This window comes from Hakea prostrata, chromosome 3 (genome assembly GCF_041222555.1).
Source record: "Hakea prostrata isolate BN-2017 chromosome 3, UWA_Hpros_2, whole genome shotgun sequence".
Lineage (NCBI taxonomy): Eukaryota > Viridiplantae > Streptophyta > Magnoliopsida > Proteales > Proteaceae > Hakea > Hakea prostrata.
The window spans coordinates 69,609,922-69,627,277 of record NC_142602.1 but is presented as its reverse complement, the minus strand read 5'-3'; the positions used below and the strand labels follow the sequence as shown (position 1 = coordinate 69,627,277).

At 38.0% G+C, this 17,356-nt stretch overlaps 1 protein-coding gene across 2 annotated transcripts in view; it reads left to right on the top strand.

Moving 5' to 3' along the window:
- The first annotated feature begins 6,633 nt into the window (after window positions 1–6,633).
- The window catches only part of LOC149022908 (uncharacterized), a 48,160-nt gene continuing 37,437 nt past the window's right edge, over window positions 6,634–17,356 (top strand). Inside the window, exons 1-3 of one of the 2 annotated variants that reach the window (XM_089150795.1) lie at window positions 6,634–7,010; window positions 7,107–7,256; window positions 8,333–8,503. In XM_089150795.1, the coding sequence (XP_089006921.1) occupies window positions 6,798–7,010; window positions 7,107–7,256; window positions 8,333–8,503 (534 nt within the window). In that variant the 5' untranslated portion in view covers window positions 6,634–6,797. Of the gene's footprint in view, window positions 7,011–7,098; window positions 7,257–8,332; window positions 8,504–17,356 lie in introns of both variants that reach the window. The other variant, XM_089150796.1, reaches the window with a different exon arrangement.

Here is a 17,356-nt window from a genome sequence, read left to right as displayed (position 1 = left end):
GAGCATCCAATCAGTTGGATTAAGTCCACTTGCTTTCATATTAAGCTGGACATACACAAGTTTGTATAAACATTAGTACTTTATTTTTGTTATCATTAAAACTACTAGAGGCCAATGTGGCAATGCAGACATGGCATTTTCCAACAGGTTCTAAATTGTGCTTGGTACTTGTCAGATCCACCCAGGTGGTACCTATTTACCCGAATACCCAGGGGTATGATCCACAGCCCCATAGATCCGGTCTCAGACAATCACCAACCATTCCACACAATAGTTCAATCATGAGCAAGAATAAATCAATGTGATAATATTAATAAAGAAATAAATCAAGTATTAAGGATCTTAGAAGATCTCAAAACATAATCAGAGTGCAGAAGTGATGCCAAATCTAAAGTATACAATTGGAAAGAATAAAGAAAAGTCAAAATTTCCTAATTGTTACATTAGGTACGTATCCTTAAGTAAAATATAATTTCTAAACTCAAAAATCCCCATATCACAGATAGTATAGATCAACTCATGCGTCATACTAATTTTTGTACGAGCAGTCGAGACACGAACATTCTTCACCGTGAATGTCATAGTCCCCAAAATCTTGTACACTAAATGGATCGATCACCGGTGTCTCGAATTCTTGGATTTCTATAATATCTAGATCTGCAACAAAGTCTAAAGCAACAAATTCCCCGAAGGTTGAGCTCAAAAGAACTCAATGAGAAGTTTACAAGCAAATAGCCAATATCACAATCTAAATCAATACAATACATTGTGCAAATATGACATAAGGCAAAATGCAAGTATGCAACTATACTCTAATAGATGCTAGTCTCTAATGGTAGACACACATTAAGATAGAAGATCAACCTCCTCTGTGTAGGTCTTGTCACTCTAATCTCTCACGGGTTGGTTACCGGTCTTAAGATCCCGAGTAAGGGGTCAAGGCATCCCTCTTGGACTATCACCATGACTGGGGTTTAGGTCACCACTCTCTCACCACCATTTGTATGAGTACTGATGCGTGTCAGGGTTATACCTACCCCAATGCAAGTCAAGTACTCAGTCACATCAAACTAGGTTCAAATACTTCCCCTCAGGCATCTCACAATCTTGGTTCAATATCCTCCCCTACTAGAGTCAACGTATCCTGTGGCACCAACTAGCTTGAACTACGCCTCCTCTTTACCCTATTGGTCACCCACATATAATGGACGGGAAGCTCTCATGTCCTCTCACAGGTTGGCTACTGATCTTGAGCGCCCATGAGCCCAATTCTATTATATACAACCCTACCAATGAACGACCCCCACAATGTGGTTGTGTCCTCTCATGTGTTGATTACTTGTCTTAAGAGCCCGCCACCCCACATTGCAACCATGGGTCACTCGGCATCAATACCTACGCCGATAGGGTGTGATATGACTAGGTTTCTAACCAAACTTAACTGGACTTCCTAGTTATGACATCCAGTAATCGTGAAAAGCACCAAGGGGCATCACAGGATTGTGTCCCATACCACCTCCACTGATGTCTTAAGATAGAAACACCCGAATGGTATTCCCCTAATTCACAATCACAACCTACATTCACATTACAAGATGGATTCAATCACATTCTCAATTCACAAGTCAATCTAAGTCCATATAGTCACATGTTGATCCATATATCATAAACATTATTAATCACATGTATACTAGAATTTTAGAGTCATAATGATCATTCCTAAACCCTAAAACAACAATATGTAGTCATATAAGCAAGTTCCATAACAATAAAAAATGTAACAATGATTATGTGCAAGTGAATGTCCTCACCTTGCTTTTGATTTGTAACATTGTAAAATAGGTCAAAGAGTATGTTCATGCTTCCCAAAAAATCATATTAACATGTTGGTTTAAAGTTAGAAACAACCTTAAAGGTATGATGTTGAAAAGAGAAACAATTGACCAACTTGGGAGAGGGTGGTTGGTCGGGCTGGTTGCCTAAGGAAACTAGAGGCAATCAATCGAGTCATGCTTTTTTCCAAAGCATGGGTTGGTCGATGGGTGGGTCACCTAGGCCATGTGACCAGCCTTTTGTGTGGGGATAGATTTGGCTCAAATTGACAGAAAGCTTCCCATTGGGTTCTAAACTACTCCGAAAATACTTAGAAAAAATGAAATCATACTAAAATATGATTTATCATGGTTTAGAGATCAATCAAAACAAAAAGAATGAAAACCTAATGAATCATATATTAGTCTTCTCCGAAATCTAACAATAAGGTTCACAGATGAGCTAGAGGGAATGGGGATTCACTCTGGAGTAAAGAGGATAAAATAATTAGGTTGTTATAGCAAGTAGTAGCCTTCAACTAGGTCTTGGCAGTAGGAGGAATCAATCAAAAGAAGAGAACTAGAATGAAGAAGATGAATACTAACCTTTAAGTAAGTGAATCGGTGTTCGAAAACCTTGATGGATGCTCTCCACATCTTCCTTCACCTTGGGGAGGTTTTTCTTGAAGAGCTCTGACGGCTATAAAACATAATGACATGTTTTAGAACGAAAAATCATTAAATAGGGCTTCAAAAATCACTTTTTCCCAAACTACCTTTTTTCCCTGAAATTGGGTGGGTCGTGTGGGGCGATTAGGGCAGGCAACCCACCTCTGGTACTTTTGTTCTAGGAGCAAGTTAAGGCCTTGAATGCCCTAGCTTTGGCTTCGATCCTTTTCTATGATGTAGAAGAGTCCTACTTGATTTTATGGGACTTTTTACACGTGTCATCACCGTATTCTTGATCCCTCTACCAAGTCTATTAACGTTTGAGTTTGATCTTCTTCCAAATTTTGATGGAACTCCCAACTTAGCATCGTCTCCATTTATTTCATTGGTTCGGAATTCAATCCAATGGTCTCTACTTGGCCCACAGTTGCCTTCTACTTGCACTTGGGGTTTTTGGACTTACAATATAGAATTCTGGGTTAGAGTTTTGGGGGATTTCATAGTACAATAGTAACAGTAGCAAAAGTGATAGCATAAGAGAAAGGAATAGACGTGAAACAAGCACCCTCAAAAACAAAATTGTAATTAATTTAAATATATTTTTTGGTCGATATTTAATTTAAATATAACCTCAATGGATTATCTCATTTGGCAAAGACCAATGCCTCACAATATGAGATCAAAAGTTTTTTTTTTTCTTTTTGTGTAAACATGAGATAAGAGTTCAAATCTCCTTAAAGGCAAAGCCCCATACATATAAAAGTAAATTTCATATAGATCCCCTAGGATTGGAGTCAATTACAAATGCACTCCTACTGTTAAGAATTAGAGTTAAGTGATTATGTCATTACTAAATAAATATTTGAAACACCAATTTTACCCTTCCTTTGTGGAGCTCTAGCGTCCTTATGATGCAATGCTGCATTGGTCTTCTCTTCCTTAGAAGCAAACTTTGATCTATGTTTTTGACCATAGAAAGAAAAAACTGTGATCTGAGGTGATGTAAAGAGTGAGAATGTTATCAAGGGAGGAGTAAGAGTGGAAATTGCATCACTGGTTGGAGAAGGGACAAGAACTATGAGAGTAAGGGCACCACCGCTGATGATAAATGTAGGAGACATGCTAGAGAGGATGATAACCGAGAATCCAGTGGTAATCAAAGTTCATTCGGTGGTGATCTACTTAGAATGAAATATTTTGTTGATTTTCTAAGGGATTGACATATTGTTATGATCTCTCTAAGATCGAAGTTCATCTGGTGGGGAACGAATTAGAGGAATTTGAATTGGGAGTTGTTGGGGTAATTGTATTACAAATTCTTCAAATACACAAAAATGAAATTGCAATATAATTGAGAGATGAAGATCTTTAGCAAATCCGAAGAGCTTGAAGTTGCAACTGAACGAACCACCGATCGATAAGGTTGAGTCACACCTTGAGTGCTGCCTTTAAGGTAATTGATGCACCCTACTACCAAGGGTTCTTCGCATCACCACCTCCAAGATAAAGCAACCTCCAACTAGAAGATAAGGTAGTTCTTTTAGTCCCTTCAAGGAGCCAAAAGCTAGAGCACAACACTTAGACAAATTCAAAGAAAGAAATTAACTTAGTAACACAAATTATGCAAGTGTGAGGAGTGACTCATATGTACACCACAATTGCAAGGAAGGGTTGGGTTTATATAGGCCCAAATCTCACCTTACACCCCTTAGGATTCTTAAGGCAATGAATTGGAGAATCAATTCATTCAATAACCTTAACCCCACTCATGGTAATGGCCATGAATGGTGATGAATTTGAAATGAGAATTGATGGTCAAGAGTTAGAATTGAAGTAAATTTCACCCTTCAAGTAACCCCACCACACCACCATGATTAAGACCATTAAGACCCATGACCAATATCATGAAGAGCCTCATAACCAAGGTCATGAAGGGCCTTCTTTACTCATGGTGCCTCATTACCACCCTTACCACAAGGGTCCCACACACAAACAAAATAATTAAATAAAAGAAATGCAAAAACTAATTTTGAAACTTAATATATAGATAATATAGATTTTAATAAAAAACCTAACAGGAGTGTTGGCCGTCCATGATAACCAAGATTGAGCTCAAGCTCAAGATCAAACTCAGGGTCATAATGTTGAAGGAGGAACCACTGTTGCAGAGCCTACACACACCATCACCGACGGTGTTCATAGGAGGGAAGAAAATTGGAGGGTAGGAGGGTTTGACGCCCTGCTGTGGAAAGCTCATCTTTTTATTTTTGGTTTTCTTTTAGGGTAGTCAAAATCACCTCTAGTAAAGTAATGATAGACCATCGATTCAACCCAAACCAAAGCAGTATTAACACGCTACTTCTAAGAAGAAGTGACAATGAAAATACTGGATTCCAAGTGTGAAATTTCACCCTGTTTGAGCTCATTAGATTGAGAATTAGAGAAGACACCAAGAAGAGGGAAGAAAGCAGTGTCCTTGAGATGTGCTCGATTAAAAGTATTTTCATTAACACTAAAATTGTCTTTTCTTTGGCAAAATATATGTATTTTTTTTTGAGCAAATCACTCCACTATTTAAAAAACACATAGATCTCAAAATTGAATTTTTATTAGAGATATTTGTCTAATTTGTCACTGAAAACCTTTCAAGCACTATTTATTATAAGAATATTTTTGAAAATACACAGTAATTTAATTGTTTTTAATGATAAATTTGACAAATATATCTAATAAAAATTGGATAATTTTCATCTGAACCTCCTGAGGTTTGGTCTATGTCATTTTTAGTTCAAAAAACCTGAGACTTTGCATCTGCCTCCCCATGTACTATAGAAAAAGTCAATTTAAGGACAAATTATCACTTCTATGACGAATTTGCTCTTATTCTTTTTTTTTTTAATTTTTTTAATTTAAATTGTTTTTGTTTTACATTTGAAGGGGTTCAACTTTATTAATTTGACCCTCCTTCATTACTCGATTCCCAAATCCCTAATTCTACCCATTCTAAATCTTGAACCCTAGTTGGAGATTGTATTAAAATCTTCAACTAGGATTTGGAAAATAATCCTAGTGAGCCATGTCCAAGCACCCAAATATCCATCCGAAGAAGAAGAGCGTATGAGGAAGGCGAGGAGCATGTCCAATACGGGGTTCCAGGGAGGATGGATTGCAACGCAAGTAACAAAATGAAATTTAAATGCATATGCAACAAAATGATTCGGATGGAAACCATGCTTGCATGTCATCAATTAACAGATTAAAAGGGGGGAATTGGCAAGCTACCTCGATGAAGAGGAAATTTACTTTCAGGAAAACGAAAAGGTCTACTGGTTGTATAATATCCAATGTAATGAAGCCTGGTTGAAGAAAAAGATCTTAGGTATTTGCTGGATCTTTAGCGTTGTTGGTCGTTGAACTTCTCAAGAAGAACAAAGCTAAAAGCAAGCAATCTTCCAAAAGGCAAAAATCCGAACGCAGTCTCAAACAGGAAGTTTAGCGGAAATCACAAAAGACAATCCTACATAACTCCTCTCAACTAAGGCTTTTCTTTCTTGATTTTCTCAGCGCTGTAGATAAAGATCAATTGCAAGAGAGAATAATACTATATCGATCTTAATACAAACTAGGGTTCAAGATTTAGAATTGGTAGAAACAGGGATTTGAGAATCGGATAAGGAAGGAGGGTCTGATTTTGTAAATTAATAAAGTTCAACCCTTAAAATGTAAAACTAAAAAATTTAAATTAAAAAAAAAAAAGAATAAGGGCAAATTCGTCATAGAAGTGATAATTTGTCCTTAAATTGATTTTTCTATAGTCCAGGGGAGGTAGATACAACGTCTCAGTTTTTTTGGACTAAAAATGACATAGACCAAAGCTAAGGGGGTCCAAATGAAAATTACCCATAAAAATTCTATTTTGGGTCTGTGTGTGCTTTTTAAACATAAAGTAGCGTGTAAGTGCTTTAAGACCTCTATTTTGCCAGGACAATTTGCTTTTTTTTTGTTGAGGGATAATATGTATATTTGATTGCACTATATATGAAAATAATGATTCCCCTTACCAACATGTATGAGAGTTATTACAACCACTCCACGAAAAGGAATCGTATTTAAAGTTTCAAACCGCGAAAATGTTTCGTAAAGGGTTTTTCCATCGCTCCACAAGAAGCAACGTGTCCATCCCATGTCCTTCCTTTCTGGGTTGCTGCTTCCACTTCCTCCGCCACAGAAAGACAAACCAAATAGCATTTCTTGGCAATTTGCTTCTCTTCAGTGTAGCTCTCTTCTCTGATACCGAGAGATACTTCAGATTCTGCCATGGACGTAGCTTCCCAGCACGTCTACTGCGGAATGACATTCTCTTATGCTCCTACTTGTTCATGGAAAAGCACAGCTTCTCGCCTCAACTTTCCTGCTAGATTAAGGGCTCGGAAGCGTAGTGTTGTCGTTTCTGTTGCCACTGAGCCCAAACCGTCCGAAACTGGATCTTCTCGAGCTGTCCCACCGAAACCGATCAATGGAGTCTCCACGGTAGTCAATTGAATTCAGCAATTGCATTGAAGATCTAATCTTATAGTGGTGCTCTGTTTTTTAATGCTCTGTTCTGTTGATTTTGGAGATTGGCAGAGGATTGGGGATGTTTCGCAGGAGATTAAGCGAGTGAGAGCACAAATGGAAGAAAACGAAGAGTTGTCAATACTCATGAAAGGTCTACGGGGCCAGAATTTGAGGGATTCCCAATTTGCTGATAACAATATACAGCTTCGCCTCGTTGAGGTCTGTTGCTTTTTATTTTTATTTTATATATATATATATATATAAATATATATATATATATATATATATATATATATATATATATATATATATATATATATATATATATATATATATATATATATATATATATATATATATATATATATATTATTATTATTTGTTTTAATTTTGTTTTATTTTAATGTTTTGTCGGTAGGCTCAAATTTTAGTACAAAGTTTTGATGTTTTGTTTTCATAACCCTCTAAACGTAGTTCTCGAGTACTTAAAAATAATCATGGACTTCTTTTTCCCCTTTCAATTTCAAACTACTATAGGTTGTTCGTATCATTTTTTCTTGATTCCTAATACAACTGCAGATCAACTTTATGTGTCCTACTTTTTTTTGTTGGTTTGTTTGTTTGTTTGTTTGTTTGTTTGTTTTGGGGAGTGGGGAGAAGGGGAGAGTCAATTAAGAGAAGGATTTTGCAATTCTCATTTTTTTTCTTGACTTTGTTTGACAAAATGACATTGATATAACCGAAGGATGTGATTATTTTTAATAGCTGTGAATGGAAAGAGAATCTGGAAGTGGACTATAGTCATTCAGTAGCTTCGTTTTTCTTCTTCTTTCTTTTCTTTGAGCCCGTCTACTGCTTTTGGGCTATGTGTTAGTTTTCACAAGACTCATGCAATGTATTTGATTGGTGCCTTTGTTTCATTGGTCCTTTAAGTGTTGGGAATGATTTCTGTTTCTGGCCTTTGTGGGTTTTTGGGGGCATCCTGAGCTATGGGTTGCTTTTCACAGTGCTTATGCTATTATTTGATTGGTGCCTGTGTTTAATTAGTCTAAGTTTCTGCTTTTGGCGCTTGTGAATTTTGGGCATTCTGGATGGGTGATAAATTGGCATGATGACATTCGGAAATTCAAGAAAGAAACAAGATAAGACTCATGGATGTCCAATTCATTGCCTGTCAATATGATTTTTATTTATCACATAGGAAACTTCAAATCAAAATATCTTATGGGTGATTCAGTATAGATAGCAATGCACTGCGGACTAAAGCTTTTCTTTTCTTTGGTCCCACTATCCAGGTGGATGAAAGCAGTGAGTCTTTACCTATGGTATATGATCCTACTACTATCTCTGCGTACTGGGGAAAGCGTCCTCAGGCAGTAGCAACACGTATTATCCAGTTGCTCTCTGTTGCTGGCGGTTTTCTTTCTCGTATTGCATGGGATGTGATAAATAAGAAGGTGAAAGAGGTTGGTATTTAATCCTATACTTGTATGCTTCAGACACCATGTTGTATTATTGCAAATTATTATTTTTTGCTAGATCCCATTTTGAAGGTGGAATTACATAGCATTTAAAGCTCATCTGCTTGTGATTGAGAATTGAGATTCTAATATATTGTTTTAAGTGAACTGTATCAATCACTCCCGTGGTTGTTATTTGTGAAGATAGGATTCATGACTAATTAAACTTCTCCCTTTGAGTTTGTCAGCAGACGAGTTGTGCATTTATAAAATGCTTTGTGTTACAGCCTTATTACATATAAACATTGATTTAACAGTGTGCAATTGAAAGTACAAGAGTCCAACTCCGAGTAGATTAGGATTAGTTTTGAATTTGAAGGTTTGTTACATTGTTCGAATTGGAGAATTCAAAATTCAAGTAGAAGATAATCCTTATCCTTAAGCTCTCAAGATGGAAAAGGTCTTAGAGAGCTTCATCTTGTTAAACGGAAAAAGAAATCTAGTGGTGGACAATGGGTTGGTCATGATGTTCCTGAGTTGGCCCTTTGTAGAGATGAACTTGACTTCCAATTTTCCTTGAGCTACAAGTTGACACACGAAGAGGAAATCAATCTCAATGTGCTTTGTACGTGCATGAAATAATAGGTTGAATATTAAATATGTAGCTCCTAAGTTATCTCATTGCATGGATTGGTGGTTGATCTCCTTCAGTTCTCAATTCGGTGAGGAGAGAAGAGATCCAAAGAAGCTCTGCGGTTTCATTCACCAGTGCCACATACTCAGATTCTGTAGTAGAACGAGCATAATATGTTGCCTTCTCGTGGACCAAGAGATGAGGTTGCGACCCATATAAATAGCATACCCTCCAGTAGACCGTTGATCATCCACACTACATGCCCAATCTGCATCTGAGTAAGCCATTAATCTAGTGGTAGGGTCTTTTGAGATTAGAAGAACTTGAACAATAGTGGCCTTCAAATAGTGCAAAATATGCTTGATAGCCTGCTGGTGCAAGTTAGTGGGAGAGTGGGGGAATTTGCAGACCTTATTTACCATATATACAATGTCTGGCCTGGTTAAAGTGGCATACTGCGATGCACCTAGAGTGCTCCAATAGGAGGTGGCATCTTGCAAACAATCATCATCGTGTTTGGTGAGCTTGTCATTGGGGTTTGAATGGGTTTGATTCCATCTAGACTATTTTGGTGCAACAAACCCATGATGTATTTTTGTTGCAATAGAATGATACCATGTGGATGTCGCACCACTTCTACACCCAAAAAATAGTGCAAGTCACCCAAATCACAAAGTGAGAATTCACCATGTAAAAAAGTAGTGTCTTGTGTAATTGGTGTTGTAGCCAAACCTGTTATAACAATGTTGTCCACATAGACCAAAATGTAGATGTAATAAGTAGCCTTTCTGGGAATAAATAAAGAGGTATTGATTTTGGAAACCCTATAAACCTAGTGTAAGAAAATAGTTACTGAGGCGTTGGAACCATGATTCAAAATCGCACAAGATTCAGCCATTTCAACCTTGGCAAGACAAAATATGGTCTGTTGATTGAATCTCGTTGAAATTTCAGAAATTTTGGTGAAATTTTGCCGAAGTCTCGGAAATTCGGGTGGAATTTTGAAAATTCGAAGAGGTTGTATGACATAAATTTTAATTTAGTAATTTTTAAATTAAATTGAGATTTGACTGCTTCTTAGTATTTATCTTGCATTTTAATGAAAGTTTAAATGTTTTCTTGATATCCATGTTTAGATTTAAAAAAAAAAACATGATCCAGTTACATCCGCATAAACATGGCATGTGTGAATCAAGAATACCAGTTAGTTTTAGGTTTTAGTGAAAAATAACATTGTCATTGTATTCACTAGCCTCAAGTTACGCTTTACATAAAAAATCAGACCCAAAAACCACCAAAAACCAACTGAAACACGGTACATACACTTTTAGTATCTTGGCTGTCTCGACCTTGTCGAGACAATGAGGTAAGGGAATTAGCCCCATGGGGCTTGTATCAGGCAATATAGTGAATGCCTTAATTTGCATGCATAATCCGAATGATCTGGGTCAATGGACCTGATAGGCTGAGACATATAAACCTCTTCATTTAATTTAACTTTTAGGAAAGTCTTATTGATGTCAACTGATGCAATGGCCATTTTTTTGCAGTGGCTTATTGAAAGCACAATTCTAACAGTTGTGAGTTTGATAACGGGACTTAAATGTCTCTGTGTAATCCATGCCAGGTTGCTGATTGTAGCCTTTAGTCACTAATCTGGCTTTGTGTCCGTCAATGGATCTATCTGCTTTGGTTTTAATCCTATATTCCCATTTAGAGCCCACAATGTTCTGGTGTGGTTCTGGAGGAACCAAAATCCAAGTCTCATTTTGTAGCATAGCCTTCTTCCAATGAGGATACTTCACTGCCTCAGTGTAGCAGCTCATTTCTATTTCAGTTATCTTCTAGGTGAGGGTTGCAGATGGTAGAGGAAGCGGTAGGGGGTCTTGCAATAGCTAGCTGCATGTAATGGGTTTTGGTCTACAGTTTGTTGTTAAAGTTGGTTCAGATGAGGATTATCATATTTGGGTTTGGGGAATTGGTTGGAATTGGGTCAAGGGAGGTGGGATTTGCTGGTTCTGAAATTTATCGCACTGATGGTAAGTTGGTTTCAGTAACTAGTGGTGCATCAGTTGGGTGCTCTGGTAATGGGAAGGGTGAAGGGGTTGGGTTGGTGGGGGGGGGGGGAAGGGGAAATAGGTGCAATGCTAATACTGTTAGCCCCTTGAGTCAAAATTTCTGAACCGTCACCGATTGGAGTGGAATTCTTTGCACGCTCATTATGTGGTTCAGAATAATTTTTGAAAGGGAACTAGTTTCGCTGTAAATTGTTTCCAGGTGTTGCATGGCCTAGGGTTACTTCCCCAAAACCTATGGCCCCTGATTTGTTCTAGGGGTACTTTGGTCATTTTGCAAATTTTGGTGGTGTCATACTTTAGGGTTCCATTGAGTCCAGTTAGTTGTCAAGACCCTAGATCTGTATTCCTTTTCTTATTTGGATCATTATTTTGTGTTTTATTGAAGAGTCGTTGTCTAGGTGTAATTCCTAGTTTGTGTTTTTTTTTGATGAAAAGAGAAAATCTATTAAGTTACTTAACACAATTACATAGATCTGTCTGAAATCCACAGGTCCCTATAGCATTAGTAGATGCTTCTATAGCTAAATCAACAAACCATTATTGGAGCATGGGGGAGGGGAACATGCAATAGTTAGTTTGTGTTGCCCTTGCAACATTCATTATCATAGTTATTACATTAAGAGGCCACGTCCTTGTTGTTGGCTTCAGTAAGAGAGATGGTAGTGCATGATGATTGCTCCAAATCTCCTGTATTTCTAGCCCTTCTTCTGTTGCCTTGTCAATGCCTATTTGTAGGCAAAAAGTATCACCTCCAGATCATCTGCTATATTTAATCTTCCAAAATTGATAAACCGGATATGTCCACCTGCATATACGCCCATACTCCATCCCGTGTTTCCTATCCGCTTGTTGGAGTCCCGTAGTTTGAGTATACTTTTTATTAGGACTCCATATCTATTCTTAGAATCCAAATTGGATCTCTCTGGGGTAAGTTATGATAGAGTACTTATTTATGTGGGAGTCAAGTTAGAGTCCTAATTAAAATTAGAGAGTCAATTCACAGTCTAGTGGGTTTCCTAGTCTGAGTCTTAGTGTGTTTCTTTTTTGAGGCTATAAATAAACCCTCCAACCTTTGTAATCACAAGTTAAATTTGATAAATAAAATTGAGAATTGAGTTTGGAGGCAAGAGAGAAATCGTGGTTTCCTAAGGGAGGCCTGTGGCATCTTTGTGAGTGTGTCTTCTTCAAGTTCAGTTATTGTTCCTCTATTCTAGCAGTGGTTCAACAACTCCAGCAGCTTACCTTCATCTCCAAGTAAGTAAACAACAATCCCAGCCCCTTCCTAAACCTCTTCCCCTACTCCTAACCTACCCACAAGGATCCCCCACCCCTTCTTCTTGCGGCAGCACCATACCCCCCTCCCCTACAACCCTAGACTCCCTAATCATCTCACCCCTCTTTCTCCTCCCTTAACCCTAGTTTCAGTTTCTTGAAAGGCCCTTCATCCATTAGGTACTAAAAATCCTGCAATTCATCTTCAACCTCTAGAAATCCTTAACCCTAACTTTACCAGAAACCCAAGAACTCCCAAGTTCCTCAACCAAACTTCAAACATCTATTTACCATCTGTGACTCCCATTCTTCCTCACTGTAACCCCAATTGACTTTCCTAAGAGTCCTAACCCAAGTAGGATACTTCAAACTAAGTCTAAACCTATTAGGATTAACCTGAAATTATGAAGCATAAACAATAGCCCCTTTCCAAGCCTAACCGAAACCCTAAGCCCTGACTTAAAAATTCAATTCTTGAATTACATTACAGCAGCAATAGAACCCTATTGACCCTCAAACTTAGCCCTAAGACCCATATACCATTCCTAAACCTAATTCGGAGATCTGAAACTTAAATTACAGCAAGGTTAAGCTTCAAAACCTAAAAACTAAAGTCCTTCAACCCTATGCCTGGCTGAAACCTTCTAGGCCTGATCGTAACCTTTGCAAATCCTATTTCTTCAAGAACTGTTCAATTTAAGGCACACACTGCCCTAGAAGACTGCTGGTTTCTTGGAGTGAAACCCAATTCTAGGGCAATATTTCTACAAGATAAACCCTAGAATTTGGTTTATATCAGATTTTAAATAAATTGTACGTGACTTGCTAAAATACATTTGATTGGTGGAAGGATCAAGACCATTGTAAAAACTTCGAGGGAAACTCAAGTTTCGACCGGGTGAAAATGGGAAACTTTAGTGGAAACTTGGGAAATTTCGAGGAAACCGAGGACTTTTCCGTACAAGTTTTGACAGGTTTTAGAGAGTATTTTGGGGTGGGATTCTGTATTTAAGCTAATTAGAGTATAAAGAAAACATTAGTTGTATTTTGCTAAAAAATCAATGTAGATATGTCATTCAATGTACATAACATCAATGTAGAGTTGTCCAAAAAGTACATTATAAACGGATAATACCCTAATCACAAAGGTATATATGAGAAAGGAGAAGAAGGACTACATGATGCAACCTACAACGGGGATACATATGAGGAGGGCAGTGTACATGGGTGGATAGAGAGTAAATTCTGTTGGGTTTGTTCGGGAAGGGGAGTACAAAGGAGAAGGGAGAGAAGAACAAAAGGAGAAAAAATAAGGGAGCTTGGGGGAGAGGGAAGACCTCGGGGAATGGCTTAGCCATGGTGTTGCTCATCGGTAAATGTCGATTGATCTGTGTTTATCGTGTTTCATTTTAGTTTGTTTAATTTCAGTAGAGTTATCGGTTCTTAATATATCAATAGGTCTAGCTATTTCCACATCGAGTTCTTTAATGGAATCGATTAGTACTTCAAGTTTACCCTGCTGAATATATCTTTCTGAATTCAGTTTCTGTGATAGTCTCTGCCATTAATTCTTTACAAGCCGTAGCAGTAAGAGATTAATAGGTGTTCAGGGCAAGTTAGGGAGGGTCCTAACATCCTGGTATCAGAGCATTAACGTTCCCAGGGGGTTGAGATGACAGTGTCTATGTTTTCAGGAAAAGAACGAGTGCAGGTATGGTTGATGGAAGTCGAGCTCTTCTGTTGGCAACATCAGATTGAGCAAGAACATTGGCTTGCAGTAGCTCTCAATCATGTGGAAGATGATGTGCTCGATTGGGTCTATCAAAGAGGCTGGCCGAAATTAGATTGGGAGAGCTTCACGGAGGCCTTAAGAATGGATTTCGGTGAAGAGAAGACGCTGGATTCAAGATCGGTTGCAAACACCCAACAAACGAAAATTGATGCTGAGGAACATGATGAAGAATCCAAAGAGTATGCTGAGAATTGCAGAGAACTGAAGCCGAGCAGCGCTCTATATTTTTCCTCCTTTTTTTCGGTTCTTCTCTCCCTTCTTTCTTTTGTACTCCCCTTTCCCGTAACAAACTCCAACAGAATTTACTCTTCTATCCACCCATGTTCTGCCAGCTGTCCTCTCCTCATATGTATCCCCTGTAGCAGCTGTAGGTTGCATCATGTAGTCCTTCTTCTCCTTTCTCATATATACCTTTGTGATTAGGGTCTTATCATAAACTTAACTACTTAAGCACATAACATTCAATATATAATTTCTAACTTCAAAATAGTTGACAATAAAAGGAAAATACAACTTAGTGCTAAGAGGAGTGCTAAGAGTGGTTTCATCCTGTGAGTTGAGTAGTACTATGCTTTTAACATCCTCTCTTCCAACCAATGAACATAGACATCCCATGACATTTTTTGCCTATGGTTGTCAAGGTAATCGACAGCTATAACTTTATGAGTCTAGTCATCGACATGCTTAAGATAACTAGACTGAGGGAATACGCACTTTGGATAGGGAAGTCCTGATGGAGGGGGTATTTGGGGAAACATGAAATAAACAAAAAAATTGAAAATTTGGGAAAGCTACAAATTTTACAAGAAAAGTCCCAAGTTTCCACGAAATTTCCCAAGTTTTCACGAAATTTGGGATTTTTTTCTTCTCATGAACCAGCTGGTCCAACTGGGTTGAACCAAGTTTCGACAAGTTTTGACGAAATTGAGGACTTTTTTTCGGTCCTCATGAATTTCGTTTCGCATTTTCCAAAATGCGAAATTTCGCACATTTCGACCGAATTGTGTACCATGATCAAGACAACAATAGCCCAGATGATTTGGACTATACTCTAAAACTACACATATGGTGGATCTAAAAGAGAACTTGTGACTGTTAAATGGTCTAAGTAATGAGAGAGCTACACAACCAAAGAGGCACTGAAATGTAGATTTATTCTTCAAAAGTGGTGTCGGTAGCCTGTTAATTAATTAAACAGTAGTTTCAAGGGCATGACACCAAAATTTTAAAGAAGGGATGCATGAGAAAGGATAGTTCACCCATTATCCACAATGTGGCAGATTTTACTTTCGGCAGTCCCATTATGTTCATGCCTGTGGGGACAAGCAACATGATGCATGATTCCTAATTTTAATAGGTCTTGATGGAGTTTGGGATATACCCCTCCCCAATTAGATTGGAAAGCTTTTATTTTAAACTAAATAAAAATGGGTGAAACTTCTGAACGTTTATCAAGAGGATAGAATCATGTGTATTTGGTAAAGTCATTAATAAATAGGAATGTACAGCAGTGGAGGGAATGGGAGCAGGACCCTATACATCACTAAAATAAATTCCAAAGGTTCACTACTAACAGTTTCAGTAAGTGACAAATGAACATAATGAGATTTACTTAGGAAACAAGAAGAACAGAAAAATGATTTATTTGATGAAGATGTTAATGCATCTTGATGAATAATAGAATAAACAAGCTGGTGATGTGGATGACCTAAATGAGCATGCTAGTCATAAGTAGAACTAAAATTCACTTTGTTGGAGAAAGCCTTATAGGAGGAATGGGGATGAGGTAGTCGATACAATATTGTCTTTAAGGAAGCCTTGGAGCGGCAGTACCTTCGTCACCTGATCCTTCACACAAAATGATGCAGGTGAAATTAAAAAAGCATGAATTATCTTTGGTAAAATGATGAACAGAGAGCAAAATTTTTGAATATTGGGTATGTGCAAAATATTTGAAAAGTGAAAATTCTTTTGGGTAGGGGAAGCAAAATTAGATGAACCAGTGTTAACAATGTGTAATCCCATACTATTACCGACTAACAATTTGTCATTATCAGTGTATGGTGCAGAATTTTGAAGCATGGTCAAAATGGGTGTGATGTGGTTGGTGGCTGCAGTGTCTGGGAACCAATCTTTCATGGCTGGATTTTCAGAGAGACCAATGATGTTGGCTGCAGAGTGTGATTGGTTTTGATTGTTGGAGTTGTTTGGAATGTACCAAAAATAGCACCCAGTTGCAGTTTTGTTATATTTACCACAGATCTGACTGCGTTTCTTCCTCCTATGCTGTCCTTGGTTTTGAAAACCTTGACTTGGAGTTGGAAGAATGCCTGCACTGTTTGTTGGCACAGCGAAATTCATGTTACCATAATTTGGTGTGACAAGAGTGAGATTAGCTTCCACAACTGTAGTTGCTGTTTTTAAGAGAGGTTCATGACTAATGAGAAGATGGTGCAAGTCATGGAATGATGTTGGTTCATCCTTTGTAGCAAGGGCTGCAAAAATATATTTGGACCCAAATTTTAAAATATGATGGGATTGAGTTCTTCTAAAGACAGAGGCTTGTTGGCGGTGGCCAACTGATTGGCTATATACTTTACTTGTTTGAGATAAGCAGCCACTGGTTTGTCACCTTTACGTGTGTTCTGCAGTTGTATGTATAGCTGTAAGATACTGGTGTGAGAGAGAGCTTGAAAACTGTCTGTAAGGCTTGCCAAACATCATATATTGTATTATGACTGACCACATAAGGGAGGACCTCGGGTGTGAGAGCAGAAATTAACTAACTCATTACTAATTGATCCTGTCGAATCCAATCAGAATAGGCTTGATTAGTAGAGAGAGCAGAGGTGGTCAATTTGGCTATTGCAGCAGCAGGGAGAATTGCAGAAGGGCACTTAGATGTGCCATCAATGAAACCGATCAAGTTATGAGATGGTAGCATGGGAAGCAGATTCCAAAGCTGAAGGTTATTGGGGGAGAGCTTCAGAGTAATGTTTTGCTGGAAGTTAGAGGAGGGCATCGCAGAAGCAAGAGAAGAGGAGGAGGAAGACATTATTTCAGGCCCTTATGGATCATCTGGA